This window comes from Sprattus sprattus (genome assembly GCF_963457725.1).
Source record: "Sprattus sprattus genome assembly, chromosome: 5".
NCBI lineage: Eukaryota > Metazoa > Chordata > Actinopteri > Clupeiformes > Clupeidae > Sprattus > Sprattus sprattus.
This window is the reverse complement of record NC_137924.1, coordinates 23,305,239-23,332,237: the sequence shown is the minus strand read 5'-3', so window position 1 is coordinate 23,332,237 and position 26,999 is coordinate 23,305,239. Positions and strand designations below refer to the sequence as shown.

The following is a 26,999-nucleotide window of genomic DNA, read 5'->3' as shown; positions in this document are numbered from 1 at the left end:
ATTATTCTTCATTTAGGAGTCTGATGGCCTTAGGGTAGAAACTGTTCTCCAGTCTGCGGGTGCGAGACCGGACACTTCGGAACCGCCTACCAGAAGGCAGCAGGGTGAACAGTCTGAAGGATGGGTGATGACAGTCTTTTAGGATCCTGCCAGCTCTTCGGAGGCATCTTTTAAGGTAGATGTCCTGAAGGGATGGGAGTTTCCTGCCGATGATGAACTCAACGGATCTGACCACACTGCGTAGGGCCTTACGGTCCATGGCTGTGCAGCTTCCAAACCACACTGAGATGCTAACAGTCAAGATGCTTTCTATAGTGCATCTATAGAAGTTGGTGAGGATGTCTGGATTCATGCCAAACTTCCTGAGTCTCCTCAGGAAGAAGAGGCGTTTTCGGGCAGCTTTGACCACCTTGTCAGTGTGGGCAGACCAGGTGAGATCATTGCTGTCTGATGTTGATATGATATAAGTACAATGCAACGGAATCTAACCAAAGGAACCATAGCAGAAGAGTGCAGAGTATTCTGCATAGTGGTAATATAAAAATAAATAGATGGGATGTATACAGTATGATATGACAGTACAAGATATATGGGGTATGAGCAGTAGTAACATTGGCAGTAATAGTTGGTCATTAGTGCAGATATGATACAGGTACAGGTGAAGGTAGCAATAGAGGTTATGAATGAGGTAAGACATGATAAGATATATAAGTACAATGAATATGAGGTAAGAGTCATGAGGCATGATATGACATAAATAGATATGAATACACTATAGAATGTTAAGTGGCTGAACAAAAAAAATACCAATTCAACACCCACAAGCTAGTTTACACAGCACCAGGTTACAACCATCAAGGCGGCTCCTGGCCTATTGTTTAGGTTGATGGGCCATCAGACCTGGTTCCTGGCTTTTTTGTGTCTTGGAACCAGAGCTCTTACACTCTGATTGTTTGTTTTTGAAATAAATGACATGAAATGACATTGCTTGAACGTGTACCTATTTGTCTCTGTTTTGTTACCGACTTTCAACCACGAGAACGAGTAAAATCTTTAATAAGAGTCTCAACAACGTTTATAGGCTACGTGTAGCTATTTGTTTTGTCTTTGTGAGTCAACAACGTATATGTCTCATATGCGCCCGTCTCTGTGCAATTCTGTACCGACTTTCAACCACGAGAATGAGTAAAATCTTTAATAAGAGTCTCAACGTCTCATATGCGCCCAAAGTGTCGACTCTCGCCCACTCGAATTGTGCCTGATTCGCGTGAAGCGAATGGCGACTCTCGCACATGCGAATTGTACCAATTCTGAAGCGAATGGCGACTCTCGCACATGCGAATTGTACCAATTCCCAGCGTTGGCCTTACCTGCAGGTACTGGTACCTCTGGAAGTGTGTGCAGGTGCCAAGACCTGATGGAAAATGACAACCGCATCTCCATAGAATGGTCAGCAGAGGGAAGCATCAAGTGCTCTAAAACTTCCTGGTAGACGGCTGTGCTGACCTTGGACCTGAGAAAACACAATGGACTAACACCAGCAAATGACATGGCACCCCAAACCATCACTCACTGTGGAAACTTTACACTGGACCTCAAGCAACTTGGATCCTGTGCCTCTCCTCTCTTCCTCCAGACTCTGGGACCTTGATTTCCAAATGAAATGCAAAATTGACTTTCATCTGAAAAGAGAACTTTGGACCACTGAGCAACAGTGCAGTCCTTTTTGTCCATAGCCCAGGTGAGACGCCTCTGACGTTGTCTCCGGTTCAAGAGTGGCTTGACACAGGAATGCGACAGTTGGAGCCCATGTCCTGGATACGTTTGTGTGTGTAGGCTCTTGAAGCACTGACTCCAGCTGCAGTCCGCTCCTTGTGAATCTCCCTTGAATGGGCTTTGTTTCACAATCCTCTCAAAGATGTGGTTATCCCTGTTGCTTGTGCACCCTTTTCTACCACATTTTTTCCTTCCATTCAACTTCCCATTAATGTGCTTGGATACAGCACTCTGTGAACAGCCAGCTTCTTTAGCAATGACCTTTTGTGTCTTACCCTCCTTGTGCAGGGTGTCGATGATCGTCTTCTGGACAACTGTCAAGTCAGCCGGCTTCCCCATGATTGTGTAGCCTACTGAACTAGACTGAGAGACCATTAAAAGGCTCAGGAAGCCTTTGCCGGTGTTTTGAGTTCATTAGATGATTAGAGTGTGACACCATGAGTCTTCAATATTTAACTTTTTCACAATATTCTAATTTTCTGAGATACTGAATTTTGGGTTTTCATTAGCTGTCAGTTATAATAATCAAAATTAAAAGAAATAAACACTTGAAATAGATCAGTCTGTGTGTAAACAATCTATATAATATATGAGTTTAACTTTTTGAATAGAATTACTGAAATAAATCAACTTTTTGAGGATATTCTAATTTATTGCACCTGTAATAGCGTGCACTGGGACCCGTCGTAACGCCACTGTTTGGGCTGCAGGTGAGCTGGGAGATGTTATTAAAAGAACAGCGTCAGGGCTCAGATACACATACGCGTCTTTTTTCAGGCAGAAACGCTTCAGTAACGCCTTGGCAAAGTGCGACGGCCAAAACAGAAGCGGTGCGCTTCCCTGCCTTAAGGCCTTAGGCCTTAAGCACACCTAAAAAACGCTTCAAAGACGCAACGCGTGGTGGAGAAGGGGCGCACGCTTTAAACGCGCCGTACCATAGGAATCAATGCATTTGCTCGCGTCCCGTTTTTACAAAAACGCGTATGTGTATCTGAGCCCTCAGGTGGTAGGCTACACACCATGCAGCTGAGAGGGGCTTGGAGATGTAGTTTGCTTTGGGCAGCACAGACACATTTGTTATGACAGTGTCATACTCCAAGCAGTCATCTACATCAAATGAATGACGATATCAAAGATGGCTCCTGTAGAACATTTGTCTATGTTTTTCTTGTTTACCAAATGTTCATAAGTAATAATCAGTTTGATTACCTTGAACAAGGCTTTCATACTTTTAGGCTTTGCTGGTTCAGAAGCCATTGAGAGTTATACACCCACTCTTCTTTTGGAGGGAGAGAACAAACGTTTAGTGACCAGAGCAGAATCGAGAGAAGCTCATGAGTGTCTCAAACTAAAATTCCACCAACTGTGCGGCCCTCAAACAAATACAACAATGGAAAGGTACAAGTTTTATACAAGAAACCAACGACCAGATGAAACAGTTGAGGCTTATGTGAGTGACCTGAAAAACAAAGCTAAAAACTGCAGATTTGGTGAACTCAAGGACGAGACCCCACATTCACACCCCTCACCCGCTCCAACTCAGACTTCACACAATCATCTGCACCCCCTGTCATGAACAAAACCTTAGTAAAGTGCTAGATCGTGCAAGGGAAGTGAACCTTAGGTTTAACTCTTCAAAGTGCAAATTTAGACTTAGAGAAGTCTGTTATTAATATCAGGTTATATCAGGTTGCAACGCATGATGCTGAGGCTGCAAAAGTACAACTTCAACATCGTCTACAAGAAAGGCTCACAGATGAACATCGCTGTTACCCTGTCGCGTGCTCGTTGGTAAATGCCTCACACAAAAAGAATGTTATGAGAAGTCCAGCAGACCTCTTCGCCCCTTACATCAAGGCGAAGTTGTGAGGATGCAAACCCCTCATGGGCATGACCACCTAGGAACCATCAAGGAAGCATGCAAGGAACCCAGGTCATACATCGTCCAATCAGAAGGAGGAGAGTACCGACGGCACCGCAGGCATATTCTCCCGGTCTCTAAACCTCAACCACAACAGAGAAACCCTCATGACTCCACTCCAGCGTTTCAGTCACCCACCTCCCGTCCTGCTCTAGACCGGGAAAGGGCATCAGCTAGAACATTGTCTCTGCCACGGATGCGACAAATCTTCAGATCGTATCCCTGCAAAAATAAACTCTATCGCATGAACCGCTGGTTGGAGTTCCTCATACTGTTAATGGACACAAGGGGGTTATGATCTGTATACACCAGCAGCGGTGGACCTGAAACATAGACTTCAAAGTGCCTTTAGGCAAGAATCAGTGCCAAAGCTTCCTTTTCAATAGTTGAGTAGTGCTTTTGGTGGACATCACATTTCTTTGAAAAAAGCAAAGAGGACGATCCACTCAATAAACATCTTATAGCAATACAGCTCCAGCACCCACATCACTAGCATCCAAAGCAAGTTTAAAGGGCTTGTTGAAATCTGGAGCTGCTAGCAGAGGGGCATTACTCAACAGTGTCCAAAAGAATTTTGGCACTTCTCACACCAACTAAAACATTTACATTTAGTCATTTAGCAGACACTTTTGTCCAAAGCAACGTACAAGGGACGTAAAAGGAACCGGTGAGACCATCAAGCAGCTCTTTACTAGGCTGTTCAAAAAAATCCTCGAGAGTTGCCATGATTTCACCAACTAAATTCTTGCACAGATCAGCAACAGCCACAAATGAGGCTCTAGACTACTGCTGCTGTTTTACATAAGCAGAAACACACAAAATGGTTCCAATATAGCACACAGCTAACACAGTGGCAAATTTACACAAAAATGTGAAAATGTGAAATTCATGATGTGATTTGATTTTGTAATATGTGACATGCCAACAGTATAATTTGCCTTGCACGTGATTCAGTTTGAGTTTAGAATTAACTGATTTAGTTTCAAGTAAAAATGGCATTGAACTAATTTGTTCATGCACATGTATTAGAACATGTTTTTTCATTGATTCCCACAGCCTAAGCTAAAGAAAGGGGATTTATCTTGGGGGTTTATCAGTTTGAATACCTTGAACTAGGCACTGCTCATGCGCATATGCGGAATGATTTGGAATGACGAGCATGACCCAGGTTGCCTGTAATGCCTTTACAAGTAACCAAGTAAACTAAATATACGGAATCCTGAATCAAGTATCACTTGTCTTTCAACAGCTCCTGACACAAGAGCGGATGCAGCCCTGAGCTGGCATCGATGGGATCCACAGTCAGCTACTAGCCAGCAACATTTTCCCTCTCCAGTGGTCGTTTTGATTTTTTTAGGTTGTTGATTGAAAATGTGTTGAAAACTGTCAGGTTCCAGGTCTTCATTCTCTTGTATGATTAATGTCTTAACATTAGCCTCTTTGAAAACAAGGTCACACAGTAGAATCTACCACTCGTAAGCGCGTAAGCAGTTTAGAGAGCCTAACCGCACAGACCTCAAAGCCACATTGGTTCCGTTTCTCATCGCTTTGTGAGGAGATCCTCTAGACAAAACAATTTGTTTGAGTCCAGTGGTATATCAGCCCACCATTTAAGGTCTTAGGGTGATATCAGTATTAATTTCTGCAGCAATTGATATCAGCTGTTTCACAAACACTACTTGCATTTTTCTTTCAGTTCTGGCACATTTGACAAAAGACCGAATTCACTACGTAGGAATGCCATGCTCAAAATTATTTGTGTGCTGTCACAATAGCACATACATAGTTACATTATAGCACTCACCAAAAATGGCTTCAAATGGTTACAGGGTGTGCGGTAGTGACTGAACAGTCACCACCTGAAAAAGAAGAAGTAGGAAAAAACACACTCGCTCGCTAGCTTACTAGTACCAACGGGCCCTTTCATTTTTTATTCCATCTTCAGATGTGTGTACGTGTGTGTCTACGTGTGTGTACGTGTGTTGTGTGTACGTATGTGTGTGTACGTGTGTGTGTGTTCAGTTTTTGATATTGCTGTGCCAGAGATGCTGAAGTGTGGTGCCTGTTGTGGCTCTGAGGCCTGGCTATTTCTGTGTAGGCAGACTCTGACAGGAAGCTGCAAGGTTGCAGACGTGAAACCCCAACGTTCAAGTAGACAGTTAAACAGCACATTACATGGGATGTTGAGTTGAGCAAACCACGTGAGGCAGACAAACTTCCGCACAGTTGAAGACCCACTCTGCCAGTCTCTTGCACTCACTCTCTATGTCCATTTATTGATCTCTGGGTGTCATGGCAGGAACCAGGTAGGAGCGCTTTAACAAAAGTTTTTTTTTGGTGGAGTAAAAGTGATAATACGCTTGAGCTGTAGATCAGGTGGCTGACATCTTGGTGGTTAAAATAAGAATGATCAAAAGCTTTTATCATGATCCCATCTTTTCTATTTTACCCTATAGCTTGTAAATATTGATTGTTTGTATTTTCGGATATTCTGGCCACCACATTTTGTTAACAGAAAAAATGCAATATTATGTGCATTCTCTAAGTTGATAAGGCCTAGGCAATCTTTGTGTAGTTCTTTTAAGCTATGCAAATAAAGAGGGCAGGGTTGAATCTGTGATAGTCTTTAAGATTCAAAGTTAAGAAATCTGTGCAAGTTTTTAAGATTACAAGTACAAAAAGGCATAATTATATCCTCATTACTCCTCAAACAAAGATGTACACCAGCCAAGTCACTGCCAATTACCTTTACTAGTTGAATATGTATCAAACTATAGATTAATCTTGGGCTAACAATAAAGCTTTACTCTCAATAAAGTCTTGTAGCCCTGGGGGATGTGAGGTTCTTTGCATAACTTGAGCTGAAGGTCTGTTTCCGCAGTGACTTTGGTGCTTCACAAGATTTCCTGTTAGTGGTGTTGTTTTTACACCCACTTTGAGGATGGTCAATGTGCTAAGCCAAATTGAAAATATTCCACTTAAATACAACACAGATTCCTTCAAGGACTGTTAAAGTCAAATAAATGAATTAAACCACATAATGATACTAAACTATCATTTAAGTAGGAATGTATTAAATGGCAACTCAGTCAAGTTCACAGTGTCTCCTATGGATATTCATTTTGTCTTTCTATCTGCAACAAGAAAAGAGAGATTGAAAATACGTAGGATAAATAGTCTCTGACAATGCTGTTTTAGACAAACCAAGAACAGATTACTGTGACTCATATGTTGCAAGACATTTGTGATGCAACATTACTACAAGAAACTTCTGCAAAGTTACGAATTACTTTTATTTTTCCACTCCAGATAGCATCTAACACATCATAAAGCACAGGCTTTTCTCAACTCTTACCATATTCATTAAATATGACCTTACGAGCTGCAGTTAGTTATATAATGAGGCCTAGAGACTCCTTTAGTATAATGTTGTTGCTGTGTCATAGGGTAGAAATTATTAGTTGTGTTTAAGTGATGATGACTCGGACATTTAGATGTCAAAAAAGCTTTGTGTTGTTACCATCAATGTTACTCTCTATTTGTTGACAAATGGTTGTTGTATTTCCATAGAAATGAGCCAAAAAAGTATCCTCATGCTAGAACATGTCCTCATATCCGTTTCCTGTAGAATTACTAATATGCAGACGGCAGCGAAACAGCAAGGCCTGCTTCTTCCCCCTCTTGGACCGGTTCAGCTGAGGACGAAAACATCCAATAGTAGCGGGGAGAGACTGAGCCAGACAAAGTCCATGGTCATTCCAGAACCCGAAACGCCTGGAAAACCAGTGAGTTTGTCAGAAATGATCCCATTCCACCATGCACACTCACACTCCTGCATATCTACATATCTTAATAATGGTATCACTAGTACTTTTTTAGCACAAATGCCAACAAGGAAAATTCAGCTTGTGCTTAAGCACATCAATAGTTACCACAGCGGTTTATACTGAGGGCTGTATCTTTTTTAAATTACTCTGAAATTTCCCTAGACATTTTGGGTGAGCAGCTTTTATGGAAATTACATTAATTAATTGGGATTACTTTCTTAACCTGCTGCAATACATTACGTGATTAACTGTCAGTGTATTGCATATGAGTGGTGGTGTAATTATATTTTGGTGAAATTTGTAAATGCTGTATGGCAGCATGGTTGTAAAGTAGTTGTTCTCTGTCAAATCATATCATGAACATGTTTGTTATTGTGAATGCAACAAATATATTTCACAAGTGTTGAATCTGAAAAGAATAGAACAACGCTAAGGTGTGGTAATCCACATTGCATGAAACAGTGCATGAAAAGTGATTGTAGTTCTGCAGCTCATGTGTGAAAGAGCTTAATTTGTTTGTAAGCGTGAGCAAGAGAGCTCACTTCAGTCCTGTTGCTAAGCGAGACAAAAGACCAAAATTGATATTGTGAATAAAATAATTACTGTGTTGAGTGAGAGCTCTTTTTAAAAGGTTTCACCTCAAGGAAAAATAATAAGCCATAAGAAAGCCTGTGGAGAATAAATTGTGAAATGGTAAGAATAATGCTGCCTTTCAATTTCATTTAAGTATCAGCATTTTAAGTGTCCCTAATGCCTCTTCAGTAGGTTCATTCTTCTGACTGCACAAACCAGTTTATATTTAATCATATTTGAGTGCTGAGCATCATTCAGAAGGTGCATGCTGATTTATTCATTCAACTCAATTCACTCTCCTAACCATCTTCTCTAACCTACTTAGTTAAGCAAGCTCAAACGCTTAATTTGGAGCCGCGGATCCTGCCAAAGGCTGGGGGTGCCAGGGCACAGTCAGGGATTGGCATGTAAGCGGCATGTGCGATATGCATGTTTCCCTGACCAGAGAAATCCAGGCGGACAAATGTCTGTGGGTGTAGAGCCAGATTCTCACGCTGTTCTCTCGGAGGCTTCCCGTTGGTATAATCACAAACAGATGCTCTGGTAAACAGGCCTCTTCCACACTGATGCGAAAAGTCAGAATGGTGACCACCCCCCCCCCCCCCCCACACACACACACACACATACACACACACACACACACACACAAATAAAGCTCTGACCGTACTTTCCTAAGCATACACATTTCTGTAATTAAGGCAATTTTCATGTTATAGTTATTTTTCACCATTGATTGACTAGCTCGAATAGCAAATGTGTAGGTTAATGAAGAGCCCTGATGTTAGTTGAATTAAAATACCCTGTTACTTCCCTGCTGCTGATGATACTGATAACAGGGGTTCCATAGGCCTCAAGTGTATATAACATTGCTTTGTTCTCATGGGTCGCAGGATGATTCACTCGCAGGTAGTCAGCATATGCCAATCATCATGTCAAACTTATGAAGCTTTAACTGCTGAAATGTTGCATTAGGGCTGGTAATGTGACCGAAATAGTCAGAACACCGATTTCATCATAGGATTAGTCGGTGAGATGCAGAGCTCCCAATAAAGTCTCTGTGGACTACTGACATCACTTCATGTTCTGGGGTGTTGGGAAAGAAAGATCATTCGTTGTGACAATGTCCAAAAGTGTATTGTCTGATCTGAATTTTATCCCTCGTATTTGGTTTGAAGCAGTTTCCCTTCCTGTGCCGCCTGTAACCTTTTGTGTGTGACTTGGCCTCCCTCTATCCATACATTACTAATCTGCGCTAAAAAGGACAGACAGGTTTCATGTGAAGCTTTTTTCCCTCCTGAAACGCTGTCAAATTGGGTTGATCCCCTCTCTGGCCAGGCTTATGTAAGCATTCCTAAAACACGACTGACCCCTTGTACTGCAGAGCTATGTCACTATGTGAATTGGATCAGACCAAAGATGAGTCAGAAATAGCTACCCGGATCTCACAAACCACTGAAGAGAGGAGGTTACAGCCAAATCTGTTTATCTTGGTACGACTGTACAACTGCTTCTTAGAAACAGTAGAGGGCAGTGTAGCACTATAAAATTGGCCACAACTGCATCACAGAAATACTTGAAGAAGTTCTACTTATTTAGTTTTCATCTTGGTGCCTCTGCAACAACCAATTCAACCAACTTTGCAATTTTATTTATATATATATATTTATATTTATTTATTTTTAAAACATGTCAACTTTCACAGCAGTGTGGATTTAGCTAATACTTGAGATAGGTTTGGGCAGCTCTCCTTCTAAAAAGTCTGGTTACAGTTGATCTTGTGTGGCATGTGTGGCATGCCTAATTCAAACAAGTATTCAACTCTGTGTCATGTATGTCTATGTAAAAATGAAAAAGCCAACCAGGGACTTGATTCCCCCGGAAATTCTTGAATACCATGTAAACTGAATCAGTTGGATGGATTCCTCACAGTCGTTAGCATATCCACACTAGATGTGAGACATAGATGATTTCACAGCTGTATAGCTTGTTCCTCAACGCATAGGCCAGCCCCATGTCATCATTCAGCAACCACCCCGGACTGTTTAAGCGATGTAGTGATGTAACGATATTAATGAAGGGGAGGCCCATTTGCCTGTGTTATCACACGCAGTAACTCCGCACTGAGACACAAAAAGCCCATCTCTGCAGCACTGACCAGCTGTTTGAAATAAATCTAGGCCTCCCCTCTGCCAGCCTCTCATTTGAATATATTTTTAATGAAAGGCACGAAGATCAACAGAGCGCTCGCCTGACAAGTGATAAAAGACGAACACCCGCTCCAAAAGGGGCTGGGGAATAGAGTGGGATTGCTAAAAAAAAGGCCTCTTTCTTTTGTTTCAGTTCCTCCCATTTCTGGTCGTTTCTTAGGATTCAATTTGTCAGATCTGAAAAGTCGCTGCGGCTAATGTTTTGGCACAGAGCGAGCAGGCAGCTAGTGCTGGAGGGTATAAAGTAGGGAGACATTGAAAGTCTCCAAAAATATGGGTGTAATCTGTGGCTTTGGAGATAGCAGAGAGACTGGAGAGAGAGAGAGAGAGAGAGAGAGAGAGAGAGAGAGAGAGAGAGAGAGAGAGGGACAGAGAGAGAGAGAAAGAAAGGGAGAGAGAGAGGGAGAAAAACTTAAGCCTTTATAATAATACTGGTCCTGGTGGAGATTGGTGGTAAGAAAAATCCCCTGCCACAGGACACCTCATGTCCGCACCCATTATGTGCAGTCCAATCATTTATTACACGTGGAATAACATTCATCTGTAATCTAGAGAACAATTTACATCTGAACTGAGACGACAACATTGATTATCATTTTGAAAAAGGAATGCATGGGACTCTCTCTACCACGTAACGTAACTCTATGCACTGTAGTAGCACTCTGTAGTTTTTAGTTCATTAATATATTAGTAAATTACTGCTTTAGAACTACACACTGATACAAGATGTTCATACTCTTTTGGTTAGGTTGAGGGCTATGGTCAGTAAAAGGTAATAATAACAATATGCACCTACAAAAGAGGCACACTACTCACTACTTAGGAAAAACTGCCATGGGCCTAACTCAATATTGTACCACAGCAACAGTAATTATTTAAAAGTGTATTTTGTCATCTTTTTTTAGATATCTCGCCATCGGAGGAATCAATCACAACATAGTATCGGTGGTCCAAGCGGAGCCGATCTATCTGTGAGTTCTGATGTATACGTAGGTCTCTGATAGATGCCTGGCGGCAGCTTAAGTAAAGGCTGAAGTTGCCAATAGATGTATGTTGACTGCCATTGAGAATGTGTAGTTAATATGTAGTGTGTAAATAAAAGAATATGCCCTATTCTGCAAAGATGTTACAATCCACTCCTTGTGACAGGTTCCTCTGCAGAGCGCGTATCTGAACAAAGCCAAGATTGTGGAGGGGGGCAAAAAACTGAGGTGGGTTTGCAGAGCCCAAAACACAGTCAGCTGTGTGGTCAGTGATGCTCATTTTCTTCTCTCGTGTAATATTGACCAAGTCTGACTAGACACCAGGCTTGAAAGTCAGACATACACATCACCCTCAGGCATGTCAGTTCATACTGGAATTCAATAATGGGAATATGGAAATTAGAGGTGCACAGAGAAATCATTATCTTTATCTGTATCTGTTCAACCAACAGAATTATCTTCATTTGTATTCTGATAGAAGACTGGATGTGGGTGTGGTTTATACAGGAAGTCACGTTAAATCAGACAAATGTTGTATTTTCTAACCTAAAACTCTTTGGTTAATATTAATATTCAAGTAATATATGTCCACATCCTCATACTGTATTTTTCATATCTTCCTCTCTCTTTTTTATTTTTGTTTTTAACTAATTTAAATTGTATGAAGTGTCTAAACACCCCTCCCCATTTAACTGAGGGACAGTGAGCAATCAGAAACTGAAATTATTAGAAATAGAAACAATTTACAGTAAATATACAGTATATAGAAAAATAGCCCTCAGTTGAAGGGAATAATCTTAAATTCCAATAATGCTATATTTACTTCTTGATGCGTTGGAAGAGTGTCAAAAGTCAAAATTCTGTGAAACCTATGGCTGATACATACAGCATGTTACATCTTTAATGGATGAATACTGAGGTAAAATGTATTTTCTTGTTAGTTTTTTTCGACTGGGATTTTTTAAAATGAAGGACATAAACAAATACAGCTAAAATTTTGACGTATAGGTTGCAGGGGCTTGAAAGAAATCCAGCTGCCACACCAGGCTTCTGTCTCTGTAGCTCCCGCACATAACGCCTCCTCCTCCTCAATGTGAGAGTTTCCATGGGTGATAGCTGGGAACGATCAGCTCTCTGAGCCCGTTGCCTGCTGTGCACTGACTGGGGGTGACTACAGAATATAGCGATCACTTTTCAATAATGTGTAGAAAAGGAAACGACTAGTTAGTGGAATTAATGGTCACTTATTCTATTGTCGACATCCACACTGATACGAATTTATTTGAAGAAACATAACGGCTGACGTACAGACATGTCAATCATGGAGCTGATACCCCCCCCAGTAATAACAAGCAACTTCAGTTAGAATAAATATCTGTTTCCATCACATTATTTATGCTTTCCCGAATAATGTATTCAGAATCAGGTACATCCCTAATAAAAATGTATGCCTTCGGACTGTTCAGACTGAGATCCGGTTTTGTCAATACTGTTTGAACCACTCCATGGGCAGGGAGCAGAATCACATAAGATACTGTGAACCATGCCATACCATACCATAGCTGTTCTAAAGAAGCTGATACAGTAAGGGAGTGACTGGATGTTATTTCTTTACAGACTCAGTATTTTCCTGTATTTTCAGGAAGAACTGGACTACTGCATGGGTTGTCCTTGGCTCTGATCACCTTGTTTTTTACAAAGAAAGCAAACAGGAAGCCTTGGTTAATCTGGTAAGATTAAAATAAACACACACACACACACACACACACACACAAACACACACATACACACACACACACACACACACACACACACACACACACACTCACGCCCACACACGGTTTGATACACTATTTCAGTAAGCATATCAGTATAACAGCATTTTACAGCATATGCAAGACATAAACCTGATGTTTAGTCTTTTCTAAAGACACAAATAAGTAGATGTGTTATACGTCTGCACAATGGTGCTGGAGAAGACGGAAAATCACGCAGTCCTTGGGTCAATGTGTCATTTTTTTGGAGAGATAGAAACAAAAAGTATGTCACTCACGCTAAAATCGTTATGGAAATCCTATTTACGGTGTGCATATGAGTTTCCGTTAGCTCTTGGCCTGCCGCAGAAGAAAGTGCCAGCGTTTAGCGGTGGCCCAGAATCAACCTCTGCTGAGCTTGTCTATCATAGCTACCACGAGTCAAATGTTAATTACAAATGCACATATCTGGCAACCACACTCTGAGCCCTCACTGGATGCAAGAAATGAAACGTTCCTATATTTTCAAAACTGGCAAATTAACTTTTGGCTTTGATCCTAGAGACTTGAGCTCACCCCTCTCTGAAAGCTGGTGAGGAAATATTTACCCTCTCTCGCTGAGAACGTTATAGTGTTATTTTAATCCAGCCAACTGTGATGAGGTCCAGGAGAGAGAGAGAGAGAGAGAGAGAGAGAGAGAGAGAGAGAGAGAGAGAGAGAGGAGTGAGGGAGAGACTGACAGATAGAAAGAGAGATTTTTGTAATGGAAGGGAGATGGCATCCATGCAGTGCTTCAAACTTTACCCCTTTAGAAGTTTATTAACATTTTCAATGATGCACACTCTGAAATAATATGGCCGGCTCTATCGAAACCAAGTTAATTGACCCCAATACACACAGGCAGATTTTCAGTGATGTGTTGATGTGACTGAACTCTCTCCATTTCTAATGTTTTGAGCAACTCAGCTGTGAATTAAACAAACCAGACATAATAAATGGTCATTGTTGAATATCAGCAATGATGAGTTTATATTTGGTTGTGAGTTGAATAAACAGGTTCATCTCAACCTTTCAGTAATTTTGGAAACAATGAGAAGTGTTTACTGGACGAAGTCTTCATGAATTAGGCAACACCTAAGGAAACAGCCATACATGAATGAATCGATACATTCTCTTTGTTTTTGCCTGTGGCTCTACACTCATGTGGTAAAATATACTGAAATAAAAGTTCCTGATAAGCTTCTGGTTCCTGTATGCTCAAGAAACGAATGCTATGTCAGTGTGGTTCACTTCGATTTTTACTCCTTTTTCGTAATTCAGAAGCCTGGAAACAGACCAGGTGAGGTGAATCTTGGCGGGGCCATTGTGGAATGGACAAAGGAGAAGTCCAGTCGGAAGAATGTGATTCAGGTAAGGAGAGAGCGTTCCTTGGAGAGCAGTGCTTAGATTACTCTAGAAACATACTCAAATGAATGTAAGTCCCTTACACGTAACTGAAAGGCATGTCACATTATCGAATGCTGTCAAATAATTGATTTGACTGGCATGACTATAAATGCTTGGGTTGGTGATGTGTGTAAAGTGTCTGTGATGAATGGCTCAATAAACTCTGACAGAAAAGAGCTGCTATGTGGGAGTAAAATGACTCCGCTGGAGGATGTAGACCCATGGAATAGAGCACAGGACAATATGTGGGCCAACGCGGTGTAAGAGGTGGTGGTGGGGGGGGGTATGCTTGAGTTTGCACAATAGTGATAGTCTCTCAGGGCTGTCTCTAACCTATGGCCCATCAGAGGGCCCGTGGACACGGAGAGGGGTAAGAAGAGGGAACAGGGGTAAGAAGAGGGAACATGCCTCCCAGTGGACTGTAGGCTCAGGCAGGGGTCAGTCATGGAGGACCACATGGCCTCAAAGAAAGCCCCCTCCTTGAGAAATAAATTGAGGGTAGCCTTCATCTACAGGGTGACAAGCATATAAAAAACACATGCTTACTTTTTCAGAGGAAGTGGGTATTTTAAGTTAGGAACAGAGACTTTTTATTTTTTTAATTACTCTCTGACGTATTATGTTAGCATCACAGGGTCTGTGTCTAGGGGTCTTACTGACATTGCCAAAATGATTATGTTCAATCCTGCATCTGAAAATAGCAAAAAGACCACCGTCAGATGGGTTTTTGTCACTGCACAGCTGTGTGCTCTCTTCATTGTCTGCCGCATTGAGTGCAGGGTGTTTGCGTGGTGCTGAGCGATTAAACAGAAAGTGAGCCACTGGTTGTGATGAGCGGCAGATTTCTTCCAGATTATACCTTACTTCAGAGGAGATTTGACAAAGTCTTCCTCATCCCGTTTGTCAACCACCTGCTCATGGAAAAGAAAGAAAAAAAAAGTCTCTCATTTTGTGAGATTGCATTTGCAGAAAAGTGAAATAGGGCCATCGACTTACGTGCCTTTAAGTCATCTCTATCCAGTCATTTTTTTCCTTCTCTTTCCTGCATGGACTCAAAGTTTATGTGCCTTTTTCTTATTGCCTCAAGAGAGATAATCTTTGGATAAGGGCTTTAGGGGTAAGGCTAACCACGGTGAATTAATTGACGATGGAAGAGTTTGCTCACGAATAAGCAGTGATAAAGGGGGACGAGATGAGGATGAGAGCCAGAATCCCGATCTCATCACACGTTTAAGACATTTCATCACCGCTGAGCGTTACTCTGCTGTCCAGTATTTGGCCTGCGACTCTTGCTGCGGCAAAGATTAAAGAGGCATTACAGTATAATCTTAAGTAATCCCAAATTCTACGGACACAGAAGTGCTTGTAATGATGGCTCAAAGCCATTCCGAGGTCTGACAACATTGTCAATCACCACCAGGATTAAAATTAAAATTAGTGCTGAAAGTTGCTGTTAATTCATTCGCCACTCAGAGTTAGATTCGCTATCTAAAGAGGCGCAAAAGCAGCCCACCCCACCCCCCGACTCCCGCCCCCTCCCCAAAAAATCTCACATCTCACTACAGGACAAAAAAAAGTAACATGAGGCATAGACGTGATTAAGAAAAGTGCAAGTTTTTTATATATCTGAGTTTGATCGCTCTTAAGCATCTTGATCCATGCTCCAGTTGCAATCCCTTTAACGGTTCCGTTTTTTCATTATCATCTTTTTGTCATCTCCTTGCATGCCCTTCACCGCAGAAGGATGCTGATTTCCTTGCTACTTTGAGGATTACTCAAATGTAATTGCTCTTTTGAGCCAAGTAAGCTATGAGTCCAAGTGTTTGGTGCTCGTTGGCATTTTTGCTGTTTGATTTTTTTTTTTTAAATGTGATAGAGATTTGATAGCAGACCATTTAATCACTTACAGCTTGTGAAAACACAATAATCGAAGGGGATTCTAAAGAAAAAAATAACATAGTAATGAGAAATGCATTAATAAGACTGCTGGAAGTCTTGGACTTTTCTCACTTCTCACTGATAGATTTAGTCAATATGATAATGCATAATGCTGCACACTTCTTCATCTTTTACATGTTTGCGATGCTGTGACCAAACAGTGGTGCAGTTACGGGGCTCTGATTATGTTTGTTGGGTAAACGTGACATGGAGCACTAAGAGCCGCTGCCAGCGTACCATCAGCGGAATCGCCTGGTCTTGCGTCAAGTGACTACAGTACATTCAAGAGCATGTACTGCTATAGATATCTGTTATTTAGCAAATTGTTTGACGTCAAAGTTAAATACATAACGATTACGAGACTGAATACACCGAGTGATGGTCAAAACAATACATCTGTGTGTTTGGTTTATCTCCTAACATTCCAGCATAGATGACAGCACAACTCACCACAGTGTCACTGTCTACAGCACGTATAATGACTGTGTACACGTTGAAATCAGATACACGCTTGACAGGAGCCTTCTTTCTTTTAGCACGTCATTGCCATTGTTCTCAGCGCACCAGCATGGGACTATTCCCTGTGGGTAGCGTGGCCAGTGTCAGATTAGACAGCTGAGGTTTAAGGTCGTTGACCCTTCGAACACCCCGCTCATCCTCCCTCCTCTTTCAAGTGCCCCAGCTGTTTTCCGCAGAGATCAGAAATACCAAACATGCGCAGGCCGACCATGGAAGCCACACTGTTCCAACAGGAAGGCCTCTCCTACCCCTGATAAAATATAAACTGTCCTTCCGCTTATCGCTGACATGTTCGAGTTGGATACGGTTTCAGCTGAACAGGTCTACAGGCACAAAATCATGTGTATCACCTGCAAGAGTTACTGGAAAATGATTTTGTAAATGGGGAGTCAGCATTTACAATTTACCAACACAATTACATCATGTGACCACTTGTTAAATTACAAACTTGTTCCCAACATTGTTACATTATGGACTTCACTAGAAATGAATGCCATGTATTGTAATGACTATGGAATTACAATCTCATTTATTGGTAAGAACCTGTTACCATTATTCAATTATTACCAATCTGTGAAGTGTTGAAGTTACAGTTGTGTCGGTTGCTTTATGTGCTTGTGGCATTCAGCCATATTTGTCCAGCTGTGGGGTCATTTCAATGTCCTCACAAACTGTACTGTTGCTCCTTTTGGATGTATTTCTTCCCACAGAGGGTGCCACATTCGCTACACATTGTATGAATGCCTGAGAGAGCGAGAGGGAGAGAGAGAAAGAGAGAGAGAGAGAGAGAGAGAGAGAGGGAGAGATTTGTTTTTTATTTATTGGTTTTATACACTTGCACCCCCCTCACCACCACCACCCCCCACGCACACACACATAAGCAGACAAAGGAAATGCATTTACAATATCTCAAATAGCAGATACAACATTGGTAAACCTAATTCACTAAGCATAGGTCACAAGTCGCTGTACTGCCATTTCTTGTAAAAGTTTGTTTTGGCAGTCAGCCCGGGCAGATGATACCCCACAACGCCTTCTAGATGATTCCTCTCTCCTGCTCCTGCCCTCCCAAACAGGACTGTCTCTTTTTTCCGTGTCGAAAACAATGGGAGATTCCTGTACCATTCACCTATCATTCGACAATCGGTAACAATAACTGTTGAGGGGGTGAATCCAAACCTCCTGGAAAGATAAAAAAGAATGTAAGCGGGATGTTTTTTCAAACTCTCCTCGCTCTTATTGTGTGTCTCACCAGCATGGAAAGAATGCTGACCCAAACCACTGTGTGAAAGGAGAGCTTGGCTGGCAGTGACTGAGCCTGTTGGTTTCTGTTTCTTAACCCCCCCTTACTAGGCTGTCGGTTTAAATATCACACCAGAGAGGAGAGGAAGCAGTCTCCTCTGACCCCAACTTGAGTGACCACAGCTTTCGTCACAAGGACACGCTACACACGCTATACACGCTATACACACGCTACACACACGCGTTTTTTAAACTGGTGGCGACTTTCCACAAGGATCTTTCCATTCAGTTTATAGCTGAGCTTTTCATTTTTCTGTGCGTGAAGCTAAAAATGTAAATGAGGTTAAATAAAATAAGATTAAAAGGGAAATTTGGAAGTTTTTGGTCCATAACCTACAGAAAGGGGACAAGTTCCCAGCTGTTGATCAAAACTTCCTCATTAACAGGCTGACTCTTTAGAGTTTCGAGTGGCTAATGTTGCACGGCTTGAACAGAAGACTGTATTGACTCTGTTTCTTGAGATGTTACACAGTTTTAGCCCAGTGTTTGTCAGTCTGAAAAAACAAAAGGCGAGAGGACAAAAACATCTTAGATGATGAAACCATACCTGAGGCTAGAAAATAATGAGTGATTTTTTTTCTCCCACTTTGGCCCACCACCATACAACAAAACATTTCAGCGTTATTAATCACAAGAATGTTTAATTTATTCACAGAGAAAGTGAGCATCACACCTGACCCTTTTTGGATAATGACCAATACTGAAGGCATATTATTCTGGCAAAGGATCAGATGGTAGGAGTTTGAATGGGTGGAGGAGGTTTAGGTCAACACTGTCGAGTTACTAAACTCCTCCATAGTGTTGCAGGAGACATCCCCCTTTTTGGCTTTGTAGTTGATGTAAGGCACTGAAATGATTTCTATTGTACATGATAATAACGTGTTGATGATAACATCATTGAATTAAGTTTCTTTTTCCGCCTTTGTGCAGCTCTTTTGTGTGGTTGATCAACCTGGAATTCAGAATTTGTTAGACACACTGCCCTGAATGACCATTAACAGTACATTAACCGTCATGTTGTCATCCAGTCAAAAATGAGCGTAGTCAGTATTTAACAAAAATATTTTCTTTCATCTTAAACTCACAAGGATTAATGACATCCCTCACCCTACCTACATGAATGGATAATGTTCTTTTTTTTATGATTTAACATTGTTAAATGTGTGTCCTCTATAAAAAAAAAATAACCAGTCTTTTCAGTGAAAATTAAGATACATATTTCAGATTAAATAGATTTAAAATGCATATTTCATGCACATTTTAAATGTCTGTTGTTCATTCTTAAATACATTGTGACACAAAAAACTGATTTGCACTAGTTATATGTCTGTTTAAATATTTTGTGAATTCTCTTATTTTAAATAAAATCAAGTGGTACAACATCATTAAAAGGAGGCTTCAAAAATAGAAATGACATATTACAATACAAAATTGTAAAAGACAATTACCTTCCATGTATAGAAAGGTTAAAATATATCAAAATCAAATGTTTACAAAAAGAACTATACTATCTGACTGGTACCACAAGAAGTGTAAACATGTTGCTAACACAGCATGATGGTTGAGTCAGTATCCAGCTAATTAGGACAATGAGCACCTGTTAGTTAGTAACATATCTAGTCAAACAGTAGTTGTCTTTTCCAACATTTAACAACTTGCTGAGATGAGCAGCAACTGCACAGTAGCCATTTTGAAAGATGAACTCTTAAGCAAGAATTAGATTTAAAGCTAGGGAAGTGCCTGAAACAATGGGATTTTATCACAGAGACCAGAGCTCAGTTTTTTAATCTTTCCCAGAGGCCCTGACCTGGCTGCTCTAATGCTGTCCACCGCACACAGCACTTGATTGTTTTTTTTGTGTGTGTCTCCATGATTCAAATTCACTCTCAACCCTTGAACTCACACACTGCTGTTCCTGTTTTTAACCCTATCTTCTTAAGATTGTGGAATATTACATTCAAGGCAGGTCCTTAAGTGTAGCATAGCTTGTTATGTAGTTGGCTCTCATTGATTCTCTGGTGTTCCAAAGAAGAATGTAGTCTTCGAAAGAGAATTGATACTTATGAATCCGAGAATTATGCTTCCAAAATAGGTTTTTCTCTTTGCCACCTGAAAAAAACCCACAAGCGGATCCACACCATCCATCCCCACAAATGAGACATGTTAATTGGGTTACTAATTCAAATGAAGCTCTGAGAGTGAATGCACATTCTCTAATTATGTACAAATGTTTATTTATTAAGCCCCTGCATGTATTACACCCCCAGAGAAAGTTCTTGCCCTGTGTGCCGCTAATGGGGTTTGGCGCAGTGCCACGCTGTGGCGTAATAACTTGGCAAGGAGCCGAGCTCCATGGCAAAAAAACGCTCTCAGGCAGTTCCAGGCCACACACGGCTTATGAAATGTGCATAAGGTAAGGTGCCCACACAGTTCTCATACGAGTCCCATTCCAACTTTTACAGTGCAGAGGTTACTTTCTTTGCTTTTTCACCTCCGCGACCACCGTGCGTGATGTAGGTAGAGCTACCCATGGGACTCATGTTTCGCTTTGAATTTCTGAATGTTGCGGGTTCAAGTAAGTTAGGCTTCACGGCGTTTGATTTAAAGATACAGCCCTTGATTATAAGCCATTACAGTTTTTCGTCAAATTCAGTGCATTTTTTTTCACAGCTGTACCTTGAACGTTTGCCTTTACAGACTCTCCGTTGTTATTTCGCACCCTTCAGATGGATTTCTGTGCAAGCTCAGCTCAGCGTAGAGCTGTCATCACAGAAGGTTCCATGTTTTCATGTTTCAGCAACTGCACAGCATGTGAAATAATGCCTGTTGCCGTGTAATCATCATCAAGGCCCACATTAAAAAAATAAATCACCGCGATGTTGTGTCGTCAAAGCGCGCTTGCCAAAGGCCTGGGTATTAAACTGATAAATCTTGTTGCTCATCGTCTCATTGTGGCACTGCGAAAGAGACTTACAGGATCATCTCAGATGATATTCATTAAAGCCATTAGAGCAGACTCTGGTGTGATGAGTTGCATATTGTTGCTGTTCATGCGCTACCTCTCAGGCCTGATGAGCATACAGACAGGAGGGGAGGGCATGTGCAGTTGTTTAGCGACGCACTGTCAGACCAAGGCCTCGGCTATAACTGCACCTTGTGGGCATGCCGCATGGGTGACAAGTGACAATGATAAGAGGGATGAAAACCCCAAACTGTTTGACTCCAACCGACGTAGGGTGGGGGGTAGGGGATGGGGTGGGGGGGTTGCTCCAAGGATGGCTGAGCCTCTTGTCTTCAAGAGACCCTTGTTATTTGTGTTATTCCACATCAATTAATTAGCGCAATGTGTCGTTCGCCGATGCAGTCGAGGAGCAGGAACGCTTGTCGGCCTGTCAGCCAGGATTGTGATCACACTTGCGGTGTCACTCAGCAATGAAGAGGGGGCTGTTTACAAAAGACTTGTAGCTGTGGTGATAGAGACACACTGCAGATTCCCATTAAAACTAAGATCTCGCAATTAACTTTCTGTTTAAGTTCAAAGGTAAAGCAGGCTTTTTCTAGGATCACTGTTAGGACTTTGCCTTGTCAGTTGACATGATAATATTATATTGGAAGTATAAAAGGTAATCAGTGTTTTGTTAATCATTAGGTGAATGGAAGGATTTAGATTCAAACAGGGGATTTGTGAAGGGATTACAACTTTGAAATGACCTACCACAACTAAACCACGAGACTTAGACTCTGCACAGACATGCTGCATATTAAATCGAAGACCTTCTGTGTATTGTAGTATTAATATACACGAAGCATAACAATGTCCTCTTTTCCCAATATTTCTGAACAGTTGTGTGTTGCAGAGATTTACCAATTTCTTCTCATACGCTTTCTTTGGTATGAAAAGGTCTCTGAAATGCACGTAAGTTTCACTCCTAAGTTCTCAGGAAGCTGAACACATTTTTGAGTAAATGGAAACTTCAAACTCTGTCTTGAAATAATAACTTGCTGTGTATTTGTACTCTTCTCACGCGTCCTGGTAACACTCTGTGTCGACTGGCTCTGTTCTCCCTTTGTTTTCTCCTAGCAATCCAATACTTTGCACTCTTAGACAGATCTGCAGATTTGTGGCAAATTGGAAATAATTAACCCGGCAATCTAGATTGCTTCAAAGTTGAATTGTTTCTTTATGTTGCTCCATAATTAATGTTTAATTTAACAGCAAAATGCAAATTTTTAAAGCACAAATGGCATTCTCTCCTTTGTAGCACTGTGCATATTTAAATATTAATGAATTGTCAAAATAAAGCCGAGACACTCAAAATCGTCCTTAATAAGCGGAGCATTGAGAAAAGAAATCTATTTTATATTCTTTTTCATTACTCGATTCAAAACAAAACTTTGCCATAGTTATAGTCATTCACATTTACATTCTGCTTAACAATTAAGGGAATTAAAAGGCTAGACCTCATTTACTTATCACGGTTTTGAAGGCATTCATGAGCCATAGCTTTCAGACTGTTTATCATTTCATCCAGTTGATTCAATTCAACCTTTGAGTCTTTGAAGCACCAGCATAATGACTTGGATGAATTACATTGGCCATTAGACTTAAATTTACATTAAGGCAGAGTAATATGTGTAGAATGAAATCAATGCAAAATATTTCACAAAAGTGTCAGTTGGAAGCAGAGGGCAATGTGATGGGAATGAGACGGAAGGATATCTCGTCTGGTCCTGCGTGCATCTCCTCAGACAGAAATATTGAGCTATTTATTGAGCTGATACTCATGAACACACTGTATAAACAATGATACCAATGAAGTGATACCAATGAAGTGATCAACATAAACAGCACCCTCAAAATAAAATGTATATGAGATTAGGCCATTTTTTTTGTATTTGCATTTACTTGTTCTTCAGACTGACACTGCCCACAAATCACTGTTTTTGCAGCAGACAGATGCTCTCATATGAAGCGGAAAGGGCCTCCGACGTCTCAGTCATTAACTGGAAGGGACTGGGACTGTGAGGGAGGGAGGGAGGGAGGGGGAGGTGGAGATCTCTGCTTTCGGTTGTCACAGCAGTGTTACGGTAAACGTACGATTTACATACAAGGATGGAACAATTATGTCCTTGTGATTCATCCCCATCCTATAGAATTTATGTAGAATCTAGAAATAGAATGGACCAACCGACAACCTCCACCCCTAACATATTTCCTCTCTGAAGTAAATGACACCACGAATTAAAGTCACTGGCGTTGTTGTCCAGTCCCTTAAATACCAAACATGGACATTAATATCCAAACGGATTACGGAGATTGCATCCAAATGCACAGTTACACTCAAGCATGTTATCATACCTCTGCTTAGCAAGATTACTGCCGCAGAGGAGTCGGAAGATGAGGCTGGATAGGGCTGTGTGTACTTTGAGGAGCTTATCATCCTTTTTTTCATTAACCAAGTGAATAGGCTTTGAGAGGGCCGCTGTTCTTGTCCTTTTAAGGTCGGCGGTAATCTTGAGCGCATCTATGACTCAAGACTCTTAGAGAGATGTTTGATGTGCTGGGGTGGCAGAGTTTTTCTTTCTGATTAAGCCTTGAAGAAAAAGTGTCATCGTTATCGTATGAAAAAAGGCCAGTGGATTTTGGCGTAATCCTGACAATGCCATGTACTGCAAGGTCTCATCTCATCAGCTGAGGATGCGCCTCTACCCGGGTCTGTGGGTACCTCTCACACACACACACACACACACACTAATGAATGGATGAAAAAAAGAAAGATGTCATGCATTTCACCCTACTTTTTCTGTGGTGACCAAACATGCATAACGTGATAAATGTGTGCATCGCAAAGCACACATAAGCCTAGGAATATATTAATATGAATTAGAGTCAAATGGCTGGAGTCAAAACTGTGTTCTACAGGAACCACGGAGAACTGATAGTGATCCAATCAGCTGAAGAGGAGTTTAAGGGCAATGCCACTGCACAGCCACTTTACCGGAAACCTGATCTTCCGCAGTTCTACACCCCCCCTCCTCTGACGGCCGTGTTCAGCCTCCAGTAAGGCTCAGGCACAAACATGCTTGATCGCATATCCGTTACCCCCAAATACAGAGGATTCACAAACACAGGCTGACATGTGCCTGGCCCCAAACCTTTTCGTCCTCTCTTTCTTTTCTTTTTTTCTCTAAGGCATCACCCAAAAAGCTTTTCCAAAACTCTCTTGACACCCTATCACAAAGTCAGAAAAGTAGCACGCGTAAACTTTGGGAGTCTCTATAGAGTCGTCACATTTCGTGTGGTTCTCAACAGTTTTTTTTCATGATGTGAATATTCTCAGCTCAGGTTTTATACAATTTTTTGGTAAAAACCTACTACATGTGAAAATGTACTACATGTGTTTCTGTGACATTGTTTAATCATTAATGTCATAGATGTAGCTTTGTATCATTTCAGTTTCAAGCATGCACGACAATGCTGACCTTCATCACACTGTTTACCATAGTTTTACATGTGGAGCGCTTATTCCATTTGACGGTGCCAAGTGTGGTTACCGTGCTGTCTGAGAAATGCACAACGAGCTCAATATTTTAGTTGACAAGTATCTCACTAATTTTATTCCCCACCGGGATAACTTTGATTTGTTCCTCTTACATTTTTTAACCTCAGACTGGATGCTATTGCAACCCACAGTTGCATTAAAAGCAGAGAAGTACATCGTATCACACAGAATACAAATTCCCCAGTCAAACCTAAATCCATTCACAGTCAAGTCAGTGATATCGCATTTGACATCCTTCCTATGTCATGTCAGTGACCTACAAATAGATGCAAATTTATGACAAATTAGATTTGAATGATACATGTCATTTGGAATAATGTTTCTCTTGACAGTGACAGCAAACACAAGGCTTTTGACATGCACCATATTCACTGCCCCAAACAAAAGAAACTTGAAATGTGTTTGACTGATGTGTTCATAATGTTATATAAATATGCAAAACATTGTGACTTTGGTGAATTAACATCATTCATAGCCTGGCATGTTTTATTATGCGGAAATAAACGTTTTATATTTTGTATGTAGCAGAAAGACACTTTAATGTTCTGAATGAACTACAATTGTTTCATGTAGTAATGATAACTTTTTTCTCATTTGTAGATAATTACCAGTATCGGTGACGAATACCTCCTTCAGTCTGATGATTTCCCTACAATAAGCAAATGGCGTGAAGCTATCAAACTGACGGCAGACAGATCAGTAGGTCTTTTTCAAGTTTTCCTTTTCTCATTGAAAAAACTGCTTTGTATAATTTAAAAATCAAACTTTCCCCACTCACACTACCACACTTAACTGCATTTAAATACCACGCTAGCATTTATGACTCATGAATTAGCCAATATCGTTTTCCTTAAATTACATCATTACTTATCAGAGGACACAGAGTGGATGTTAATAAGATTTTTGTCTTTTGCCCTCAAGTCCCCCTTTGTTCTAAAATGGTCTTAAAACCTAATGAGATTTTAGTTCTATTGAGTTCTAAAGTTCTAACCAGTGCTCTCATGGTGTCATCCATTCTGAAGTGCAGTGGGGCGGGAAGACAGATGGCCAGGCCGGGCCTGCTGAGATCCAACAGCACAGAGTTCCTCTCCAGACGAGCCTTGGAGGTCCCCGCAGCCAAAGAACCCAAACCTGAGCACAGGCGATCACTCAGTGAGTACAGACCCACGCCAAAGGTCACGCTCAGCACAAGGCTTTTATCCAAAGCAACTGGGAGTGCACTGATGCTAGGCGTTTTATCAATATCTGCCCTCCCTGGGAGTTGGAGCCGTGACCTCCATCCTGTTCCTGCCTTGCTCTACTAGTGCGGAAAGCAAATGTTCACTGGATGTTTTTGACAACATTTATTTTGGTACAGAATAAATGTTTTGGATGTATCATATGATTTTCATCATATCTTATGCTCACATATTACATTTCACCTTGCTATTAATTCGTTGACTGTTTGAGAAAATAGTGTCATTCCTTTTTTTTTATATACATAAGTGTGCGTTGTGTTTTATAATCTCATGTTGTGTGAGAAGAATGTTGATTTGAAGAATAGCACTGGCAAAAATGTGACACGAACATGCTAAATAACATTATGTCAGCATATGTCACAGAGCAATTATGCAAATCCCTGTCAATGGTTCAAGTCAATCTCATAAATTTATACACAGAAAAAAAAATCACATATTGATGGCAATGTTGGGTGATCATATTAAAATCCTAATTAGAGACCAGGGACAAGATAAGCCAAATTCCAGTCTCTTTGTTATTTTGAACCGTTGGTCTTTTGTGGTGCTACTGGCGACAATCTCGCTAATTTGTGTACATGGAGAAGACAATCTTCTATAGTGGCTGCAGGGCACTGATTTTCCCAGAGCCCCATGCATTTAGATGGCTAGTATTCCCAGGCAGTGGCCCTTTCCCACACTGCTGAAAATGCATTAGTTGCAATGCTCAGTTTTTGGAACTACACGTGAGGTTAGATATCTCTTCTGGTTGGAGAAGAGAGCAGTGGATCAGGTGAACACAGGGAAATTGTAATGCATCAGAACAAATATGTAAGACGTACCAGTAATGACACTGATTCTTGCCATGCTTGTCTTGCTTGTGTAGGGTCGTAGTTTTGTGCTTCTAGTGGACTTTTTCTAACTTTTTCCTCTTTAAATGAAGTCGGCCATAATGGATACTGGTGATGTTGGACGT

At 41.1% G+C, this 26,999-nt stretch overlaps 1 protein-coding gene across 1 annotated transcript in view; it reads left to right on the top strand.

Annotated features, from left to right (window-relative positions):
• Positions 1-3,475: 3,475 nt before the first annotated feature.
• arhgap15 (Rho GTPase activating protein 15) overlaps positions 3,476-26,999 on the top strand; it is a gene marked incomplete at both ends in the record, with an annotated part of 41,625 nt that continues 18,101 nt past the window's right edge. The window contains 10 exons of the mRNA XM_080839715.1: positions 3,476-3,567; positions 5,796-5,848; positions 5,997-6,003; positions 7,326-7,482; positions 11,210-11,275; positions 11,454-11,515; positions 12,930-13,017; positions 14,362-14,451; positions 25,410-25,508; positions 25,832-25,961. Of these exons, the coding sequence (XP_080695841.1) occupies positions 3,476-3,567; positions 5,796-5,848; positions 5,997-6,003; positions 7,326-7,482; positions 11,210-11,275; positions 11,454-11,515; positions 12,930-13,017; positions 14,362-14,451; positions 25,410-25,508; positions 25,832-25,961 (844 nt within the window). The remainder of the gene's footprint in view (positions 3,568-5,795; positions 5,849-5,996; positions 6,004-7,325; positions 7,483-11,209; positions 11,276-11,453; positions 11,516-12,929; positions 13,018-14,361; positions 14,452-25,409; positions 25,509-25,831; positions 25,962-26,999) is intronic.